Here is a 16,859-nt window from a genome sequence, read left to right as displayed (position 1 = left end):
TGTGTAGGTCATGGGCCAAAGTCATACCACGAGGCTAGTCCAAATAAGCTAGTCCAGAGCATGGCCCTGGAACTCAGACCCTGTCTTGAGGAATTTATCTTTTGTCTGGGTCTCAATCCTTTCAAGGAAGTTTGAAGAGAAGTGAGTAGCGCCCCCAGCCCCTGTCAGAAACCACAAAATCGTGAAGCCTGAGTAAGAGCATTAGAAACCTATCTGTGAGACTTCCAGTGTAGACTAGAGCATTAGATCCAAAGGAATGGCTAGAACAGAGCCCAAAGAGACTGCGGTGGAAACTGTGAAGTAATGTGGAGAACAGAGGTGGACAGCCAACATGGTGCACCCACTAGGAGCTGCTGGAAAAGAGACATAGAAGAGAAAGAGGCTTTTTCAGAAAGGATGGTGGCCAAGAGTTTGCAGAACTGTTATATGGCGCCAGGGCTCAGACCTAGGAAGACCAATGAACCACAAAGCAAATTAATCCAAATACATGCATGGCTAGGAGGCCATACCAAGCCTGGTCTTCAAAGAAGACCCCATACACTTAGAGAACAGAGATGTGTTTGAATTTACCCTCATCACTGTGGCTCTGTGTCTTCAGATGGAAAGGTCAGAAACATCCCTCCCCACCATGCCAGAAAGAAGCATATGAAGAAATGCCTGGAGATGGGACTATAGACGGGCAGCCATTGTTCGTTGTAGTTGACAGTTGTGTCTGTCTTCTGGCCTTTGATCTTTATCTCCCATGTGTCTGTTTCATGTGAAATTTGGCCTTTGGCATTATTCTTGTTTTTCAGAGCAACAAGTATTATTGGGTGGCAGCCGGTCGACTCCAGATTTGTCTTCAAATCTTTCCTCTGTAAACTAAGAACTCTTGCTTGGAGACACACTTGGGCCCCTCAGCTTGGCCAGGAAGAAAGCCGTGGGTAGTGAGGGCTGTAGAGGTTTAATGGTTAAGGCAGCATGGGCCACATTACTGATTGCCCCTTTCATATCTCCCAGTAACCATTAACATAAATATCATCTCACCATTTTGGACAGGGGACACCACCCTTGTGTGAGTGGGTAACATGATATGAACTCTTAACCCTCTCATAGCTTTCTTTGCTCTGGAGGCCTTGGCCCACATCCACCCGTAGTCTCTTTGAACCTGGGTGGGGAAGGAAAGGGTTAACCCCTGTCGCTGTTGCCCTTTGACCAGTGCAGGATAAGAAGCATGATGAAATACTTTTCAAAGTCTTCTGCGGGAACACATCATGCATAATTGGAGCAAAAAAGAATAAATCAAAGCTTTCTCCCCCCCATGTTAGTCTGGTAATTCATAATTGAAACCACATTGAGGTAAGGGTTGATAACTTCAAAACAACAAGTCTGCCCTTTCTATCAAGGTAGGCATAGGTAAGGCTGCTCATTACAGGGGCTCCAGGCTTCTGTGGAATAGCTGGCCCCGTCTTCCCCTCATCTCTGACATCTCACTTTTCGCTCAGGAAAGTACCTCTGTTTACATCAAATACAGGCTGACTCAAATGCCTGTCCAAGTCTCTTGTTTCTGCGTGAAGTTATTCAGAGGGACATAAAGCGTCTCTGACGTGGTGAGCAATGGGAATTGGGTTTCCAGTGGTCCTTGCCATCTTCTGTGCTAGTATTGGGGTTGGTCAGGTTGATGGAGGCCTGTAATTACTCATGAAACGTGGCTTTCCCTTCCCTTACTCTTACAGTCCCCAAGTCAACCCAGCAAGACCTTTTCAGAATAGCTGGCAAAGGCTGTTTTGTTTTTGCACAGCAACAGTGGCCAGGATGGCTTCAGGCTATAATCTCCGCTTCTAAGAACTCTAGGATAGGGGGGCAGAGGGACAGGAACACCTTCCTCCATGTGTATCTGGTCACCTGAGTCTTAGTCTTTTGAAGGAGAAGCCATTTGATTGCCCTTGACTTTGAGCTAGGTCTCCTCAGGCCTCTTTTGCAAGGCATCCTGAAACCTGAGTCTGCCAGAGGGAGCCCACAAGCACTTCCTTCCCTATAGCTGGCACTGTGACTGCACAGTCGCCATGGCTTTTATGAACTGCTTTTGTGAGACTGCAGTTTAACAGTAAAAGGTTATGGAACTTCCATAGCAAATACCATCGTACGGGTGAGGCAAGCAGAGTGGGAATATGGGTGAGGAAAGAGCTAGGTGTTTTGGGCAAAGCCAGTGATTTGTTTAAAAATATCACACTTTTTCATCTACCTCCTAATGTCTTTGAGTGAGCGGTTTCCTGTGATGATGGGTATGGATTGCCTTGGTACCTACCATCCTAACTCATGGATGGCTTTGCCTTCTTTCCTGTGCCCACTGCTAGGCACATCTTGCCATAGTGGAGACTTAATCAGGCACCAAGGTTAATTGCCATCATTGTTTGCTTTTTCCTGGCAGAAGCCAGAGTCTTGAGTAAATTATGGAGGTTTAAATTTGCCTGATTTCCTGCAGAAAGTGGGGTCAAGAGGTCCCAGACTGTAGACACTCTCTGTGACCAGCCAGCAGGGGTCAGTCCTAAAAGATATTTCAGAGGTGACTAAATGCCTTTTTTTTTTTTTAAATGTCCCTCTCCACTGGGATATTTCTCTGGACTTGGTTTGTTGACCTTACTCCAGTGGCACGGAGCTTCTGTGAAGGCATGTGCCCCAATTAAAAGCTACCTTTGCTCCACCCTGCTGCTGAGCTCTGCAGCCAAATGGGATTGTGTTTAAGGAGGGGCTGGTGCTTGGTTCAAAAACCCATTGCAACCCATGAACTGTAAGGGTATCCATGTTCACTCATCAGTAAAGCACTACTCAGGAGAAGAGAGCTTCAAAAGAAACAAACAAACCGGTCCTAGAACAGAAAAGGCCTGTTAGTCGAGGCTTCTCAGGCTATGGCTTCAGCCTTTCTGATGTGTTGCCCTGAGGAATTCCCCTGTCTGCTGAACTCTCTGCAGGAGCTGCTCAGTTGGCTGCTCTTGCCTGATTCTGCCTTCTGCAGCTTGCCTCCCCAGGGTAGGGGGTGCTGTTGTATTTCTCCTGGCTCCTGTGGAATCTTGTTTGGCACCCCATTGTCCTGCCTGCTGTTTGGCATTGTAATTTACCACTCTACTCTGTTGCCTTCCCTACCTACTTTACCTCACTGTTCTGAGAGTGAGGGATGGGTTCGTCTTTGCATCTTGAACACTGATCTAGGCTTGAGGTTATGATTATGAAATGTAGACAGAACAAATGTGTTCCTGAAACAACACTGGTAGGAATGGTCTCTGCATTGCCAATGCATTGTGTTGGACACAGACGCACAGTGGGAGGAGCAGGGTATATTTTGTGTTTGCTTTAAACTAATAGCCGTGTATTCTATCCTAAGTGTTTGCACACAATCTTATTTAACCATCACTCCACAGGGAAATAGGTACTGACTGCCATGGCCCTGTTCTTAAAGATGAGGAAATGACTGATGACAGAAATATGTTTTCCTGTCATAAAGCCAATCAATGGCAAGGCCTCCCCTTTAGTTAAATATTGCAATAAAATCCTACACTTCTGAACATGGTGAGATTCTTGGGGAGCACTTCTAGGATAATTAACAAAGTGGGAAACTGTTTCAAAACTCAGGTTTCCTGTCTTTACATAGAGGACAAATGGAGCAGGGCCTGGGTGGTCATATGTAAGTCTTCTGTTCTCCAGCCTTGAGTAGCAGCAGGCACTGCCCAGGTACTGGATGTTATGTCTCCTGCCCTCACAGAGCCTTCAGTGTGGTTAGAACAGATGCCCCGAAGGGAAAGAGCAACTCATGGAAATAAAAATAGCAGAGGTAGAGTTCAGGTAAACCAGGACATTGGGGAATGCTGGTGAAGCTGGAGGGGAGGCGGGGCTTCACAGACAACTAGTGTGCTGAGAGACCTGAGATTGCCTAGGGAGCCCCACTTTTGAGACATGTAGAAAACAGCTACATAAGCTCAGTCATCGGCTCCACTTCCCCAGTGTCCGTAGATCCCCAGGACCCTACATTGCCCACCTTTGTACCAAGTAGCACCCCCTGGAACGGTAGCAGCAATGCCACGGGATATAAGAGAGAAACTGAGGCACAGGAGACGTGAAGTACTTTGCCCAAGTTGCACAGCTACTAAGAAGGAGAAACCGGACTCAGATCAAAGCCTCATGACTGCCTAGCTTGCTCCAAATGCGCTGACTCACCCTGGGAGTCGCTTGACGGAGCCCTGGCAGCGTGTCCACAGTAGAATGGTGTCTGACTGATGGATCTGTAGCTCACATGTGCCTCCTGTGCTCATCTCGGCCTCTGGAGTTCCAGGAAAGGGCTGGCGAGGTTTCAGTCCCTTAAGCTCCTTTCCATCTGCCCCCCATGTGCTGCCTTCCCCAGTGCTCCAGCCCTGCTCGGGATGCAGGCCAGTAGTATGGGAAATGACAGTTCTTCCCAGCAAACTGCTTCTTCCCTTCTTCCCTTCCCTGACCACCCACTTTCTAAGGGTACCCGGGAGGAAATCTGCCATCTTACCAGAGACAGCCTCTTCTCCTGGCAGCACCTTGAAATCAGAGGGTGCCTCGGGTTAGATTCCAGGGTGTCCACCCTCTGAAGCTGGCTTAGGGTGTCTCTGGACCTTTTCCTGTCCCTGCTGCCCAGGCGTCCAAGCGTGTTGGCATTCTCCTCCCTCCTCCCACAGCACAGGCCTTGTTTTGTTGTTTTAATCGTTTTTCCTTCTGCGTCTGTGGGATATTTACCTTTGCAAATTTATGTGCCCGCTTTGTCTCAGGGTTGTGCGCATGCTGTGTTTTTGTATGTACTTTCTGTGGTCACAGTTCTTGAGGGTAGATTCTTGCTTGTTGGCCCAAAATTGATCATAAGGATCAAGAATCTGTAGGACTCATGTCTCAGTGAAGAGATGGATATATCAAACGCTGGCATCCCCTTCCCCTCCACTTTCTGGAGCTCCACCCAGCCAAGAGCGTAGGTAAAAGAAAAAGGGAGAGGCTGGCATTCCCAAGTACGTCACTTGAGCTGCTTAGGCTCTGTCACGCACAGGTTAGATCTCCTTGAACTCCCATCACCTGTGATGAGAACAACCCTATCTTAGAGGCTGAGTCTCAAAGGAGCTAATGCATATGAAACCCTGTGCATGGCACTCAGGGGCCGCTCACCGAGTCTTGCCTAGTCCCACACATTAGCTGGTCTAAACAGCTCTTCTCTTTAAATGGTGTTCTTCCAAGGGTAAGGCACATCATTTCTGGGCATGTAGATTGGGGTGGTAATGGCAGAGAGCACCTGAATGCTCCCGGAGGAGTGCTTGTGATTTAAGGCTAAGGTCACCTGCAGACTTTTCAGTTCCACAGAAGTCAGAACAAGATGAAGAATGAGTCTTGAAGCAGAAGACACAAAGGATTCCTAGGAAGGTGGCAAGATTCTAGGGTATGGATACTAAAATCCAGCCACTATCCTCAGACTGCAGCTCAGGGTCAATGTGATGTCCTGGCTCTCTCAGCTATGAATTCTAATGATGGTCACTTCTGGCCACCTAGGCTTTAATATCCTGGTCATATTAGGGCTGCAGGAATCCCATTCAGACTCCCTGAGTCTTCATGTGTACTCCATGTGTTTGTGTACATTTCCTAGCCCCCACTGTCACATCTGGCAGACAGCTGTTATCACATGTGTGGTGATGGGTGTCTATCAGTGGCATAGATGAGATTGATAGGGTACCATGGGAATCCAGAGACTAAAGGGTTACAGGGAAGTGTAGAGCAGCCAGAATGACAGATGGGACTTTCTACATTCTCCTCCTCATGGAAACTGCTGTTCTGGGCTGTTGACTTGCTAACATCCACTTGTGGGTCTAGTTAATGATACTGATTGTACTTACAAGTCACTTAGATGGGAAATGGTACATATATTTTATCACAGTTTTTTAAAAAAAAATAAGATAGTGTACAAGAACCATTGTATTCTGTGTGTGTATGTGTGTTGGGAGGGAGGATAGAGTGCACGTACCTATTTTCACATACAGAAGCCAGCAGAGGACATCGGGCGTAGATCTTGATCTCCACTCTGCCTTGTGCCCTGAGACAGGGTGTCTCACTGAGCCTGGGCTCTCCTCTTGAGCTAGCCTGGGTACCTGAGAAGCCCTAGGAATTCTTCAGTCTCAATTCCCCACAGCACTGGGGTCATAGGTGCTTGTGGCTATGGCTGGCATTTTTACTTAGGTTCTAGGGATGTCTTCGTGCTTGCTCAACAAACACCCTTCCTATTATTGAGCCATTTTCCCAGGCCCTGCTGTATGCTTGAAATGGGTGGGTTGTAGAAAACAGGAATTCTGTCCCAAGGAAGCTCTGAAAATATGTCAGATCAATTGAACAATAGTTTCCTATCTGTCATTAGCACAGAACAATTTTCACTTACATTGTGAGTGTACGCACGCCTTTAATCTCACAGCACGCAGGAGGCAGAGGCAGGAAGATCTCTGTGCGTTTGAGGCCAGCCTGGTCTAAAAAGAGTCCAGGACAGCGAGGGCTATTACACAGAGAAGCTTTGTCTCAAGAAAACCTAAATAAATAAATAGATAATAAATAATTTAACATTCCAATAGTAGGTAAAAGATTGCATTTCTTTTATTACTTTTTTCCTTTTACTTACAAAGGTTTATTTTGACCAAATTGTTAATTTACAGAGAGATATTGAGACTTGTCCAGCAAATTCATGTTCGCAACCCCAGATTCACTTTTGCTGAGAGTGTCCCTGGTCTCCCCTGTGCAAATGATGGCTTGTTTCACTGTTTTCTCTTCCTGTTTTGTTTCTTTCTCTATTTTAAATGCCCCTGTGTTTGCTCTTTCTTGGTCTCGTGCAGTCTGAAGCCCCTCCTCTCCCTTCATGTACCGAGGCCATGCTTCATTTCTTTGGTAGGTTCATTTGTTCATATTCTGTGGGTTTAATTTTTTTTTGTGTGTGTGTGTGTTGTTTTGTTTTCTGTTTTCTGTCCTATTTTCCTCTTTTTTTTTTTTTTTTTTTTTTTTCCTTCACTGGCTTGGAATATTTTACTATCTTTTAGCTTATAAACCTCATCCTTAAAACACACACACACACACACACACACACACACAAGTCTTTTGTGGTTTTTAACATGTAAGAGTTCTTTCCAATCTTTGATAGATATTTTAAAATATCTTCTCTCCCTGGGAACGCCATTTGTTGTTTTAACTTGGTTCTGTGTGCCCATTGTCTGCTCTGAGCTTTGTCAGTTTCTTTGGTTTGTGCCGCTTCTGCTAAAGATGCTCTTGAACTGTCTGTGATTCTAGAATCTGTTCATGATTAAGAGTGAGACGCTAAAAGCTGATCAGAAGGTCTTTGTGGACCCGAGTACTGCCTGAGGGCCTCACTGGGAGCTGGAGGTGCCAAGACAGGCACATGGCTGGGGACAGGAGTAGGGAAGCCAGCTGCGGGGCTCCCCACTCACTGTCAGTCTTATCCTGACTTGGCCTCCGGTGCCTGTGTTCCTGTCTGGAGATCCCACTTCCACAGAGAATCAACCTGGCTGAGTGGGAGAAAGGGAGGGGTTGTGAGCTGGAGTCTTGCTTCCTGACATAGCTCCCTAACCGGTCCTCTGCTCTCAGTGCTGTCCTCCCTCCTCCTTGAGCCCCTCCCTGAGCTCTGGGATCCCCCTCACAGGCTCCACTCCTGGCAGGTGTGGGTGGGCATCCCCACCACTGCCCCGTGGCCTTCTCCAGGCCTCTCCACCTCTCAGCTCTTCCTTCATCTCCCTGCCATCATGGAGTCACATACTTTTATAGTCACCAACTGCCACCTAAGTGGTGTGAGGAGGAAATGAGGTAGATTTGTGTTTTAAATGGCCCTTTTCAGTGGTGTCAGATGATGAGGAGGGGACACTTAGAACAGTGGCTCAACTCTTGCTGATGTTAGGCAAAGCCACCAACCTGCTGCAGCTACTTCTCTAACCCACACCCTCCTGTCCTCTTGCAGAAGTGGGCTAGTGTGAGCAACCCTCTCTTCCTCCCGCTGATCCCACCACAGTCACAAGGCTTCACCGCCATCGTCCTCACCTACGACCGTGTGGAGAGCCTCTTCCGAGTCATCACCGAGGTGTCCAAGGTGCCCAGTCTGTCCAAGCTGCTTGTGGTCTGGAATAATCAGAATAAAAATCCCCCAGAAGGTAAGAAGAATAAAGAGGTACAGTACTTGGAAGAGGCCCTTTTGGGGCTTTTCTGCACCCTTAGGTGCACTGACTTGGGGGTAGGCACACACTTCTGTCTTCTACCAACAACACTGCCAGGCTGAGGCAGTGTGACCTTGCTCTTCCGAGTCAACTCACCAGTAATGTTCTAGGGTGGCCTAGTGAACTCTGAGCCCTGGTATACTCGGAGCCACAAGTGTTTGAGAGCTTAGGACTCAAGGGGATCAAAGGCTGTCGGCCTTGGGAAAACAGGTCTCAGCTTCCCTCTGCCATCCCAGCCGATTTGTTTACATGAAAACTCAGTTTAAAGGGCATTAGTTTTCTGTTCCCTTATCTCTCTTCTGAGATTGAGTCCTCCTTCAACAAAACAAAACAAAACAAAAGATAGCCCCTGTTCTGATTTGGAGGTCAGCCCCCAGCTCTTGTAGCCTTGCGGCCTAAAAGGGATTCTCACAGGGGCTGGCTGGTTGCTCCATCACTTTGTCCCCTGCCTTGGCCACCCTGTCATCTGCTGCAGCAGCTAGGGTTGAGGCCTGTTTGATTAATTGGATTTGTTTTTAATTCAGGACACATAAGAGTTCGTCCCACCTGCATTTAGCTTCTCGTTTGGCCTGTGTATTACTGACCCTAATCCCTGGACTTCAAAGCTCCTGCCATTTAGAGCCTATTAAAGCCAGGAAGTTTCTGATGGATTAGAGCAAGGAATGGGTTTGAAGTTTGTAATGTGCACCGCTGTCACCGATAAGGTCTAGTTTATTGCCTGACAGTAGTATCTGTGCTTTTAATGGCTGGTCGCCTTTAACTGGTTGCACTGAAGGCAGCCAGTCCTGGAACCACCAGTGGTAGATCTGGAGCCCAAGCTGAAGACAGCCTTATTTCTCGCACTGAGAGTCAATTCAGAATTTGCTGGAGAAAATTCCTTAGTGTCTCCTGACACATTTTTTAAAGTAGTTTGTGTCATTTTTATTCCCTATAAGAGTCATATGTTCTCTTTTTAGAGTAGAGGAGTCACAATTTGAGGATATTTTTAATTTTTTTAACTTTATTTATTGCCTGTGTTATGTTTATGTAGGTACACGTGTGGCACAACACAGATATAGAGGTGTGAGGAAAACTCCGCGCGCGCGCGCGCGCGTGTGTGTGTGTGTGTGTGTGTGTGTGTGTGTGTGTGTGTGTGTCACCATGGCATGTGTGTGGAAGAGGCCCCTTTTACTCTGCATTCATGGACATGAGTTTGCTCCTGACTCTAAGGTTACTGTCTTAGAGGATGGCCACCATCCTTCAGTCCTGACCACAAGGCCAAATACAAACTCACCTGGCGGGTGATAGAGATGCTGGTGACTTCTGGGATCTTTCTGCATGTCCCATAAGCACATATAGTTGTCATCTGTCAGTCAAAAACAAAACAGAACATAAAGCCTACCAAAGAGGTTTCTCCTGGAAGCTACTTTGATGAGCTGTGGGTCTGAGTCATTTTCTGAGGGCAGGTATGAAAGGAGAGGCTGTGTGTGTTTCCAGCCTCTGCATGGGGAGATGAAAGGCTGAGCAGAGCCCTGCATTTAGGAGGGCAGCCCTGTTAATTTTGGTAGACCTTACTAAAATATAGTGGTTAATATTATGACCATGAGTTTAGTTCAGTGTTTTTAGTACTTTGGCTCTGAGGAAAGACCTTGATGAGGCCTAGGCTGTGGTGTGGGTCAGCTGGGCTGGCTGGGTTTTTTTGTGGGTAGTTTTAGGTTAGGGCCCCAGCTTTGACCATGTGGCTGTTCAGGGAGAACATGGCCGCATCTAATCTCCTGTGGGGTGTTTGTTCAGTTGCTAAGTGGGGCTGTCAGCTGTGGTCTTTGTGTCAGTGCAGGCATCAGATTTTTCATCTATGTATTTAAAAATGAAGCAGACAAGCATAAGGCCTGGAATATTAGAGGTGAAAGTGATGTTTTTCACTTTTTCTACTTTTGTTAAGATAAATATTGTGGTTAGCATGTCTGCTGCTGGGTGGATTAGCAAAGGCGGCAATCTACTCCTTCCCGATTTTTTTTTTTTTCATTTTCCAATCCAACCAAATACTTTGAACTTTGGGTTACAGCTAAGACTAAAATGCTGGGTTTAAAGTTTAAGTAAGTAGCTAGGCTAGGCAATAGAAATTTCCAGTGAAGGTTCATCACATCGTTTTTGAAGTGTATCAAAAGAAAGAGACCCTACCTTCCTTTCCCCAGCTCTACTGCATACCTTAGCCAGGTATAAATCAATCTGTAGGGATTTTGTTTGTTTGACAACTAAAAAAAAAAAAAAAAAATTATTATACAATATGTTTTGATCATGTTTTTCTCTTTCCCCAGTTCCTCTCATTTCCTCTCTACCTCCCTACCCTTGCAAATTTATGGTTCTCTCTCTCTCTCTTTCTCTCTAACAAAAAATAAATAACAAAAAACACAAGAAGCACACACACAGACCCAAAAAAGCAGAAGTCAAGATAAAAAAGCAAAAGGCTAAGAAGATTTAAAAAAAAAAAAATGCCCAAATAAAATAAAATGAGACAAAAGACCTAAAAAAAAAAGCCATTGAGTTCATTTTGCGTTGGGCGGCTACTCCTGTGCATGGGGCCTTCGCTGAGTGTAGTTGATATACCTAGTGAGACTCCATTGGAGAAAACTAGTTTTTCCTTTGCCACTAGGTATCAATTACAGATAGTTTCATTGTTAGGAATGGGAGCCCATGCTCACTTACTCCTCTCAGTGCTAGGATCCCGTCTGGCTTGAGCCTGTGTAGGCTTTGTGCATGCATCATAGTCTGCTCAAGTGTGCATCAATCAGGAAAGCTGTCTCCTTGGAGTCGTCCGTCACCTCTGGTACTTAAAAGTCTTCCTGCCTCCTCTTTCACATAGATCCCTGAGCCTCCAGGGAAGGGCTTTGATGAAGACATCCCATTGGGGACTGAGTGCTCCAAAGTCTTAATTGTCCAGTTCTCAGTCTCTGTATTCATTACCTTTTGCTGCAGGAAGAAGCTTCTCTGGTGAGGGCTAAGTGAGGCACTCACTGATCTATGGCACAGCAGCATGTCATTTTATTGCTGTGTTTCTTTAGCAGAACAATAGTATAGAGTTTTCCCCCCAGGCCTATGACTTAACCTATTCTCAGGTTCTTCGCTACCTTAGCGATGTCAGGTATAGATTCCATCTCATGGAGTGGGCCTTAAATACCATTAGAAAGTGGTTGGTTACTTCCATAACATTTGTGCCCCTGTTGTGCCAGTATATCTTGCAGGCAGGTCACTATTGTGCATTGTAGGGTTTGTAGCTGGGTGATATTAATGATTATCTTTCTCCTAGTGTGCGAGTACCTTTCAGTACCATGAACACTAGTTCTACCAAACAGTTCTACCAATGAAGGACCACGAATTCAAACATAGAAATCTATAGGGGCCTCCATACTACCAAATTCAATCTATAGATTCAACGCAATTCCCATCAAAATTCCAACATAATTCTCAGAAATTCAATTGTTAATCATTTTCAGTTTTGAATTAGCATGAGGAGTTGCCGCTGGTTCATACTGTGACTATTACGGTCCTTGGTGGGTCTAGCTGTGCATGCTAGGATGGCTGACTCAAAAGGAATAACAGGGAAGAGGGACAGTAGCTCCCTTAATTGAGCTCAGCTCCAGGACTCGGTATATCCGGTCTTAGGGAACTACTAGACAAAAGAGCCCTTCTGCAGTGGCTGGTTCAGGGTCGGCTTTAGGCAAGCCTAACACTGCCTTCCTTTGCCACATTGCAGAGACATTCCATTGGCTTCTACCTCTCTTGATGCTTAGTGTAGGCAAAACCTGTCAGTATACTTACAGAACCCCTGACACTATTTTAGGCTGTAGTAGAGCTCATTCTGTGGACTTCCCAGAGCACCTGGCTCCACCCTTTGGTTTTCATACATTTGGGGTTTTTCCCCCATAAATCCTGCTCTTCCAGTTACATTGTATTAGTAGAAGGTGACATTTCTCTCCTGCCTGCCACAGTCACTAGATTAGCTACTACATTCCAAGGGTATGCTGTTCCATTTAGACTTTGAAGGAATAAGAAAAGGAGACCCTGGTGCAGGCTGAGCCATGGACTGGACCTGGGGATTTCTGGCTCTGACACTGTCCTGCTGCTTCAGCGGGGTCATCTCCACATCCGTCTGTCTGACCTTCCAGTTATCAGCAGAGAGTCACTTCACAGGACTGTGAAGAGGAAGTGCCATGGGACTTTTGAGTCCTGTTACCTGATGTCACTCATGTCCTAGGAGTGGGGAGTGTGCTAAATGTGTCACTCATGTCCTCTCCAGCTTCTCATGGCAGCCTATGAGGAAGGTCAGATTGGTAATTTGCCTAAATCACAAAGCTGCATATAGCAGAGATGGTGGTGAGCTGGGTCATTGCATCTGAAGCCTGTGCACTTTGCACTGACCTTGCCAGTCTGGCCTGACTTTTTCAGTTCTCCAGCCTGGGATTATGTAGAAGAGCTAGGTCTAAGTCAGAGACTCAAAGACAGACAAGTGAGCTGTTTTTGAAGCACTGTCCCCTCTCCTGTGTGGCCCAAGGCTCCATTCCTTTCCTCCCTCCTTCCCCCATCCCCCTACCCCCTTTTCCCAACTCCCTTCCCTTACCCCCACCTCCACCCCCACCACCTCCAGCTTCTACCTGTCCTAATGTTTTTGCAGCCTAAACAGAAGCACCAAAGCCTGAGGCTAGTTCTGCCCTTCTTCAGCATAACTGAAGAGAAGGCAGAATTCTCTTCAGCTGTGCCCTGGGATAGCAATGCCCATATACCATCTGGCTGCCCAGATTCCACCTAGAGCTGGGGAAAGTGACTGTGAGTGTTAAAAGCCGTGACTCATCCTGGGCCTCCATCTGTACTCCATATCATCCTCCTTGGCTTTCATCACTCCCTAAAATTTCCCCATCAAAGACTTTACAGGGGCAACTTAGCTCTTTATGGACATCGTCTCCAGTGAGTCTTTGGATATATATAGGTGAAGAATGTGGAAATGCCTGTGGGGCGAACAAGCTGTACACACTCCCCAAGTGAAAGTCCAGATCCCAGCCAGTGCAGAGGCGAGGCATGTTTCCACTTAAGTGGAGCAGCTAGCCGCTTTCCTGTACAGAGGGGAAAATGGAGCTGTTTGTTGCCTTGCGGAATTAATAGGGCTAAAGTTCCACATCTTCAGTTTCATTATGCTGTGAGGTGTTTGCTGTTCTGTGCAGGGGTGTTCCCTACCTAAGTGGGCACAGTGATCCAAGAGCGTGATCCTAGCACTCAAGCGGCTGAGGCAGGAGCATCACAAGTTTGAGACCAGCTTTGGCTCCACGGTCAGACCCTGTCTCAAAGAACAAACTGAAAAGTAGACACAGGGAGCCTGAGCTGTGCCCGGCACTGGACAGTCAGTGTGGTGTGTTAGATCTAAAATACACCATCTTGCCTCCACTAATGAGGGCTCAGAAAAACGCTCTGGCTTCTTAATAAGCTGAGACTTCCAAGGGGAAGTGTAACTAACCCTGAGTGAATGCCTGCCGTGTGCCGGGCTCTGTTCTGCTAAATCCATCCATTCAGTCATCCAGCCCCACTGCCAAAAAAAAAAAAAAAAAAAAAAAAAAAAGCTATAGTGGGTGAACATGGGAGGCTCAATCCCAGCTGGGTCTGAGACTGAGTTTGAGGACAGTTAAAGCTGTGGCCCACTGACTGATGAAGCATACTGAGGTGTCACCGACTATGGTGACATCAGAACACCCCCAGCATTCAACAGGAAGCTGCCAGTCATTGATACTGAACTTGCTGGAAAAGTGGCCAGCGCTCTAATGAAACCTGCTTGGAGCCACTCCTTGGCTGGGCATCCCCAGAAGCTGAGGGACGCTGTGCGCGCGAGACTCATACTTGCTGCCCACTTGTAGTCTACTACAGGAGCAAGAAGCCAAAGAAGCACACCAGGACTAGCAAGGCTCCCTTCCTGCCATGCCAGCCTCTGGTGCCTTCTCCTGATGGAGCGTGATATCACGCCAATGGCCAGAGGAAATGTGTCCACAGGGACCTGGTCCTGCTGTTCCAGACTAGGTAGCAACACTGGATCTGAATCTGTGAGACAGAAAGCTAAGTGACACATTGTTTCTTAAGTGTGCTCTACGAATCCTGGATCCAGATACTTGCGTTGTCCTCCAGACTCCAAAACTCTGGTGAGATGTATTGTTCCTGTTGCATAGTGTGGTACCCAAATGTGAACAGGCATCTAGCACAGCCATTCTCGGTGTGTGAGTTAGGCACCCTGAGCATCCCTGGGGTCTTCGGGGAGTTGAGAGGGTGAAATTACTTTCCCAGTAGTGTTCAGTCATTCTCTCCCTTTCCCATCCCTCCTTTCTCACAGTGAATGGCAGAGTTCTTCACAGCCTACATGAGATGACATCACCACTCTGCCAGCTAGTGGCATGTGTGCATGTATTTTACAGTTTCCTGTTTTAGTTTATAGCACAGTGAATAGTGATTTATATTTGTAAGTATGTGTTTGTATAAATATGTACATGTTAGTATATTCCATGTAAATTAAACTCCTTGGGGATTCTTGATACTTGTAAGACTATAAGACAGTTTTGAAGCTAAAAAGTTTGAGAACCTTTTGGTCTGGTAGCTAAGGCCACATCACCTTCTTTGTTATAGTTGTTTATTGGGTTTTTATAAGGCTCCGAGATTTAATAGCTATAGGACAGGGGTTTTATTTGTCCTAGGTAGGGACTCTGATGCAAGCAAGAATCAAGTGGCTTTTGGCCCTTCAGGGATTTATCCCAGGTTTAGAGAAATAGAATTCTCACACTGCAGTGGATTATGGCACAGGTCATATTTGGTCTTTGTTACTCAACAGACTTAAATACTAGCTTTATTGTGTTTTTCCTGGTCCTGCTGGACAAGTTTCTTCTCTACTCAGGATTGTGTAAACAATGCTTACAGTAGTTTCTGACCCATCGAAGGGCATCAGGTATATTGGATGATGCCACATCTCTGAGAGATCTCACTTGTGCCTACTGAGCAATGAAGTCCCCCACTCTGCTACCTCCTGAGAAGGGACTTCCTTAATATCTCACAGGGGGCTGACAAGATGGCTCAGTGGGGCAAAGTATGTATACTCACACCAGATAGCCAGTTCAGTTCTTGGGTCCCATACACGCAGTGTGATATGTGCACATGCATACATGTACACTAAATACACAAGAAAACCAAGAGGCTTTAAAAAAATTCACAGAAAATGCAAAACTCCCATTTACATGCCTGCACATTTACCTGCCACATGCTTATTGATAATGTGCCACAAATAAAAACAGGATAAACTGCTGTCACCCTTTAGAAGGCAGTGATCCAAAGATCATTTCTTTGGGCTCACCGCATTTGTAAAGCACACTTATTTTTGAGTTGGCCACTTTCTGCCCTGTGACACAGGCTTATTTACAATTAGAAGCATCTTCCTTAACCACTGGGCCTCTCTATTACATGGGCCCTTTCTGAGAGCCCTGGGGGCACCCCAGCAATGTGTTATGTTGTTCATATCGTTCTCTTCCTCATGTTCTGCTGAGGTTAGGTACTCAGCCCCTGGGCAGACCGGCTTTTCCCTGGGACTTTAGGAGCAGCTGAGGCTGGCTCTTCCCAGGATTGCATGGCAGACTTCGGGGGAAGCAGCATGCTTGGCTTTCCTGGTCTTAACAAATGTTATGTGAAGAACCTAGGGGCTGTGGACATCGGTACCATGCTGACCGACCAAGCACTGGCTTCATGCTTCGCTCAGTGCAGATTCTAAAACTATGAGCCCATGGCTGAATGGCTCCAGTCATTTCACAGTCAAGTGGGGGTGGCACAAGGAGAGTCACGGGTTGTTGTTTTTCAGTGCACTAGGAAATCCCACATAATGCGACCTAGAAATCTGATACATGCTCTATAAATTGGTCATGCTGAGAAACCAAATCTGGTGAGTCAAGGAGAGAGGGTGAAGTGTAAAGTTAGGAAGGCAACACCTAGCCAAGGCTGTGTGCTGTGTGCTTCTTCAGGTAAGTTCCACCCATGGGGTAGCCATGGTTGAACAGAGGATGCAGGCATCCTCAGGCAGGAGCTGATTTTCCTAGCAGATCTTCAGGCCACTTTTGAGCTGTGTGCATTGGTAGAAAAACACTTTGCAGCGTGTCTGCCAGGAGGGTAAAGTTCAGATCGGAAAGCCAATGTCTGGAGACTCAGGATCTGGACTTTCTGTCCTTGTGTCCCCAGTTGGGAGTAGGAGCCAATTGAGAATTGGTAGTGCTATAAAGGTTTGTAGAAGGTAGTGCATTGGAGAGAACCTTTCCTTGCCTAGCTGGTACCTCTGCACATGAGAGTCCCTGGTGGAACCTGCCTATTCCTGGCTGTGAAAGGACAGGATGCTCTGGCTCCTCACAGAGCTGGGTGAATGGTAAAGACCTCCTTTTATTCTTCTTCCAGAATCTCTCTGGCCCAAAATCCGTGTTCCCCTGAAAGTTGTGAGGACTGCAGAAAACAAGCTGAGCAATCGGTTCTTCCCTTACGATGAAATTGAGACAGAGGCTGTCCTGGCCATCGATGATGACATCATCATGCTGACCTCTGACGAGCTGCAGTTTGGTTATGAGGTGAGGCTCTCTCAGCAGTTCC

General features: G+C 46.6%; 1 protein-coding gene across 1 annotated transcript in view; it reads left to right on the top strand.

The window, feature by feature from the left end:
• The window catches only part of Ext2 (exostosin glycosyltransferase 2), a 128,114-nt gene that overhangs the window by 75,597 nt on the left and 35,658 nt on the right, over positions 1-16,859 (top strand). The window contains exons 9-10 of the mRNA XM_051144201.1: positions 7,982-8,171; positions 16,671-16,837. Coding sequence (XP_051000158.1) covers positions 7,982-8,171; positions 16,671-16,837 — 357 coding nt within the window. The remainder of the gene's footprint in view (positions 1-7,981; positions 8,172-16,670; positions 16,838-16,859) is intronic.

Source organism: Acomys russatus, chromosome 4 (assembly GCF_903995435.1).
Source record: "Acomys russatus chromosome 4, mAcoRus1.1, whole genome shotgun sequence".
In the NCBI taxonomy this organism is placed as follows: domain Eukaryota; kingdom Metazoa; phylum Chordata; class Mammalia; order Rodentia; family Muridae; genus Acomys; species Acomys russatus.
Note: the sequence above shows the minus strand (reverse complement) of the source record. Positions and strands in the feature narration are given on the sequence as shown.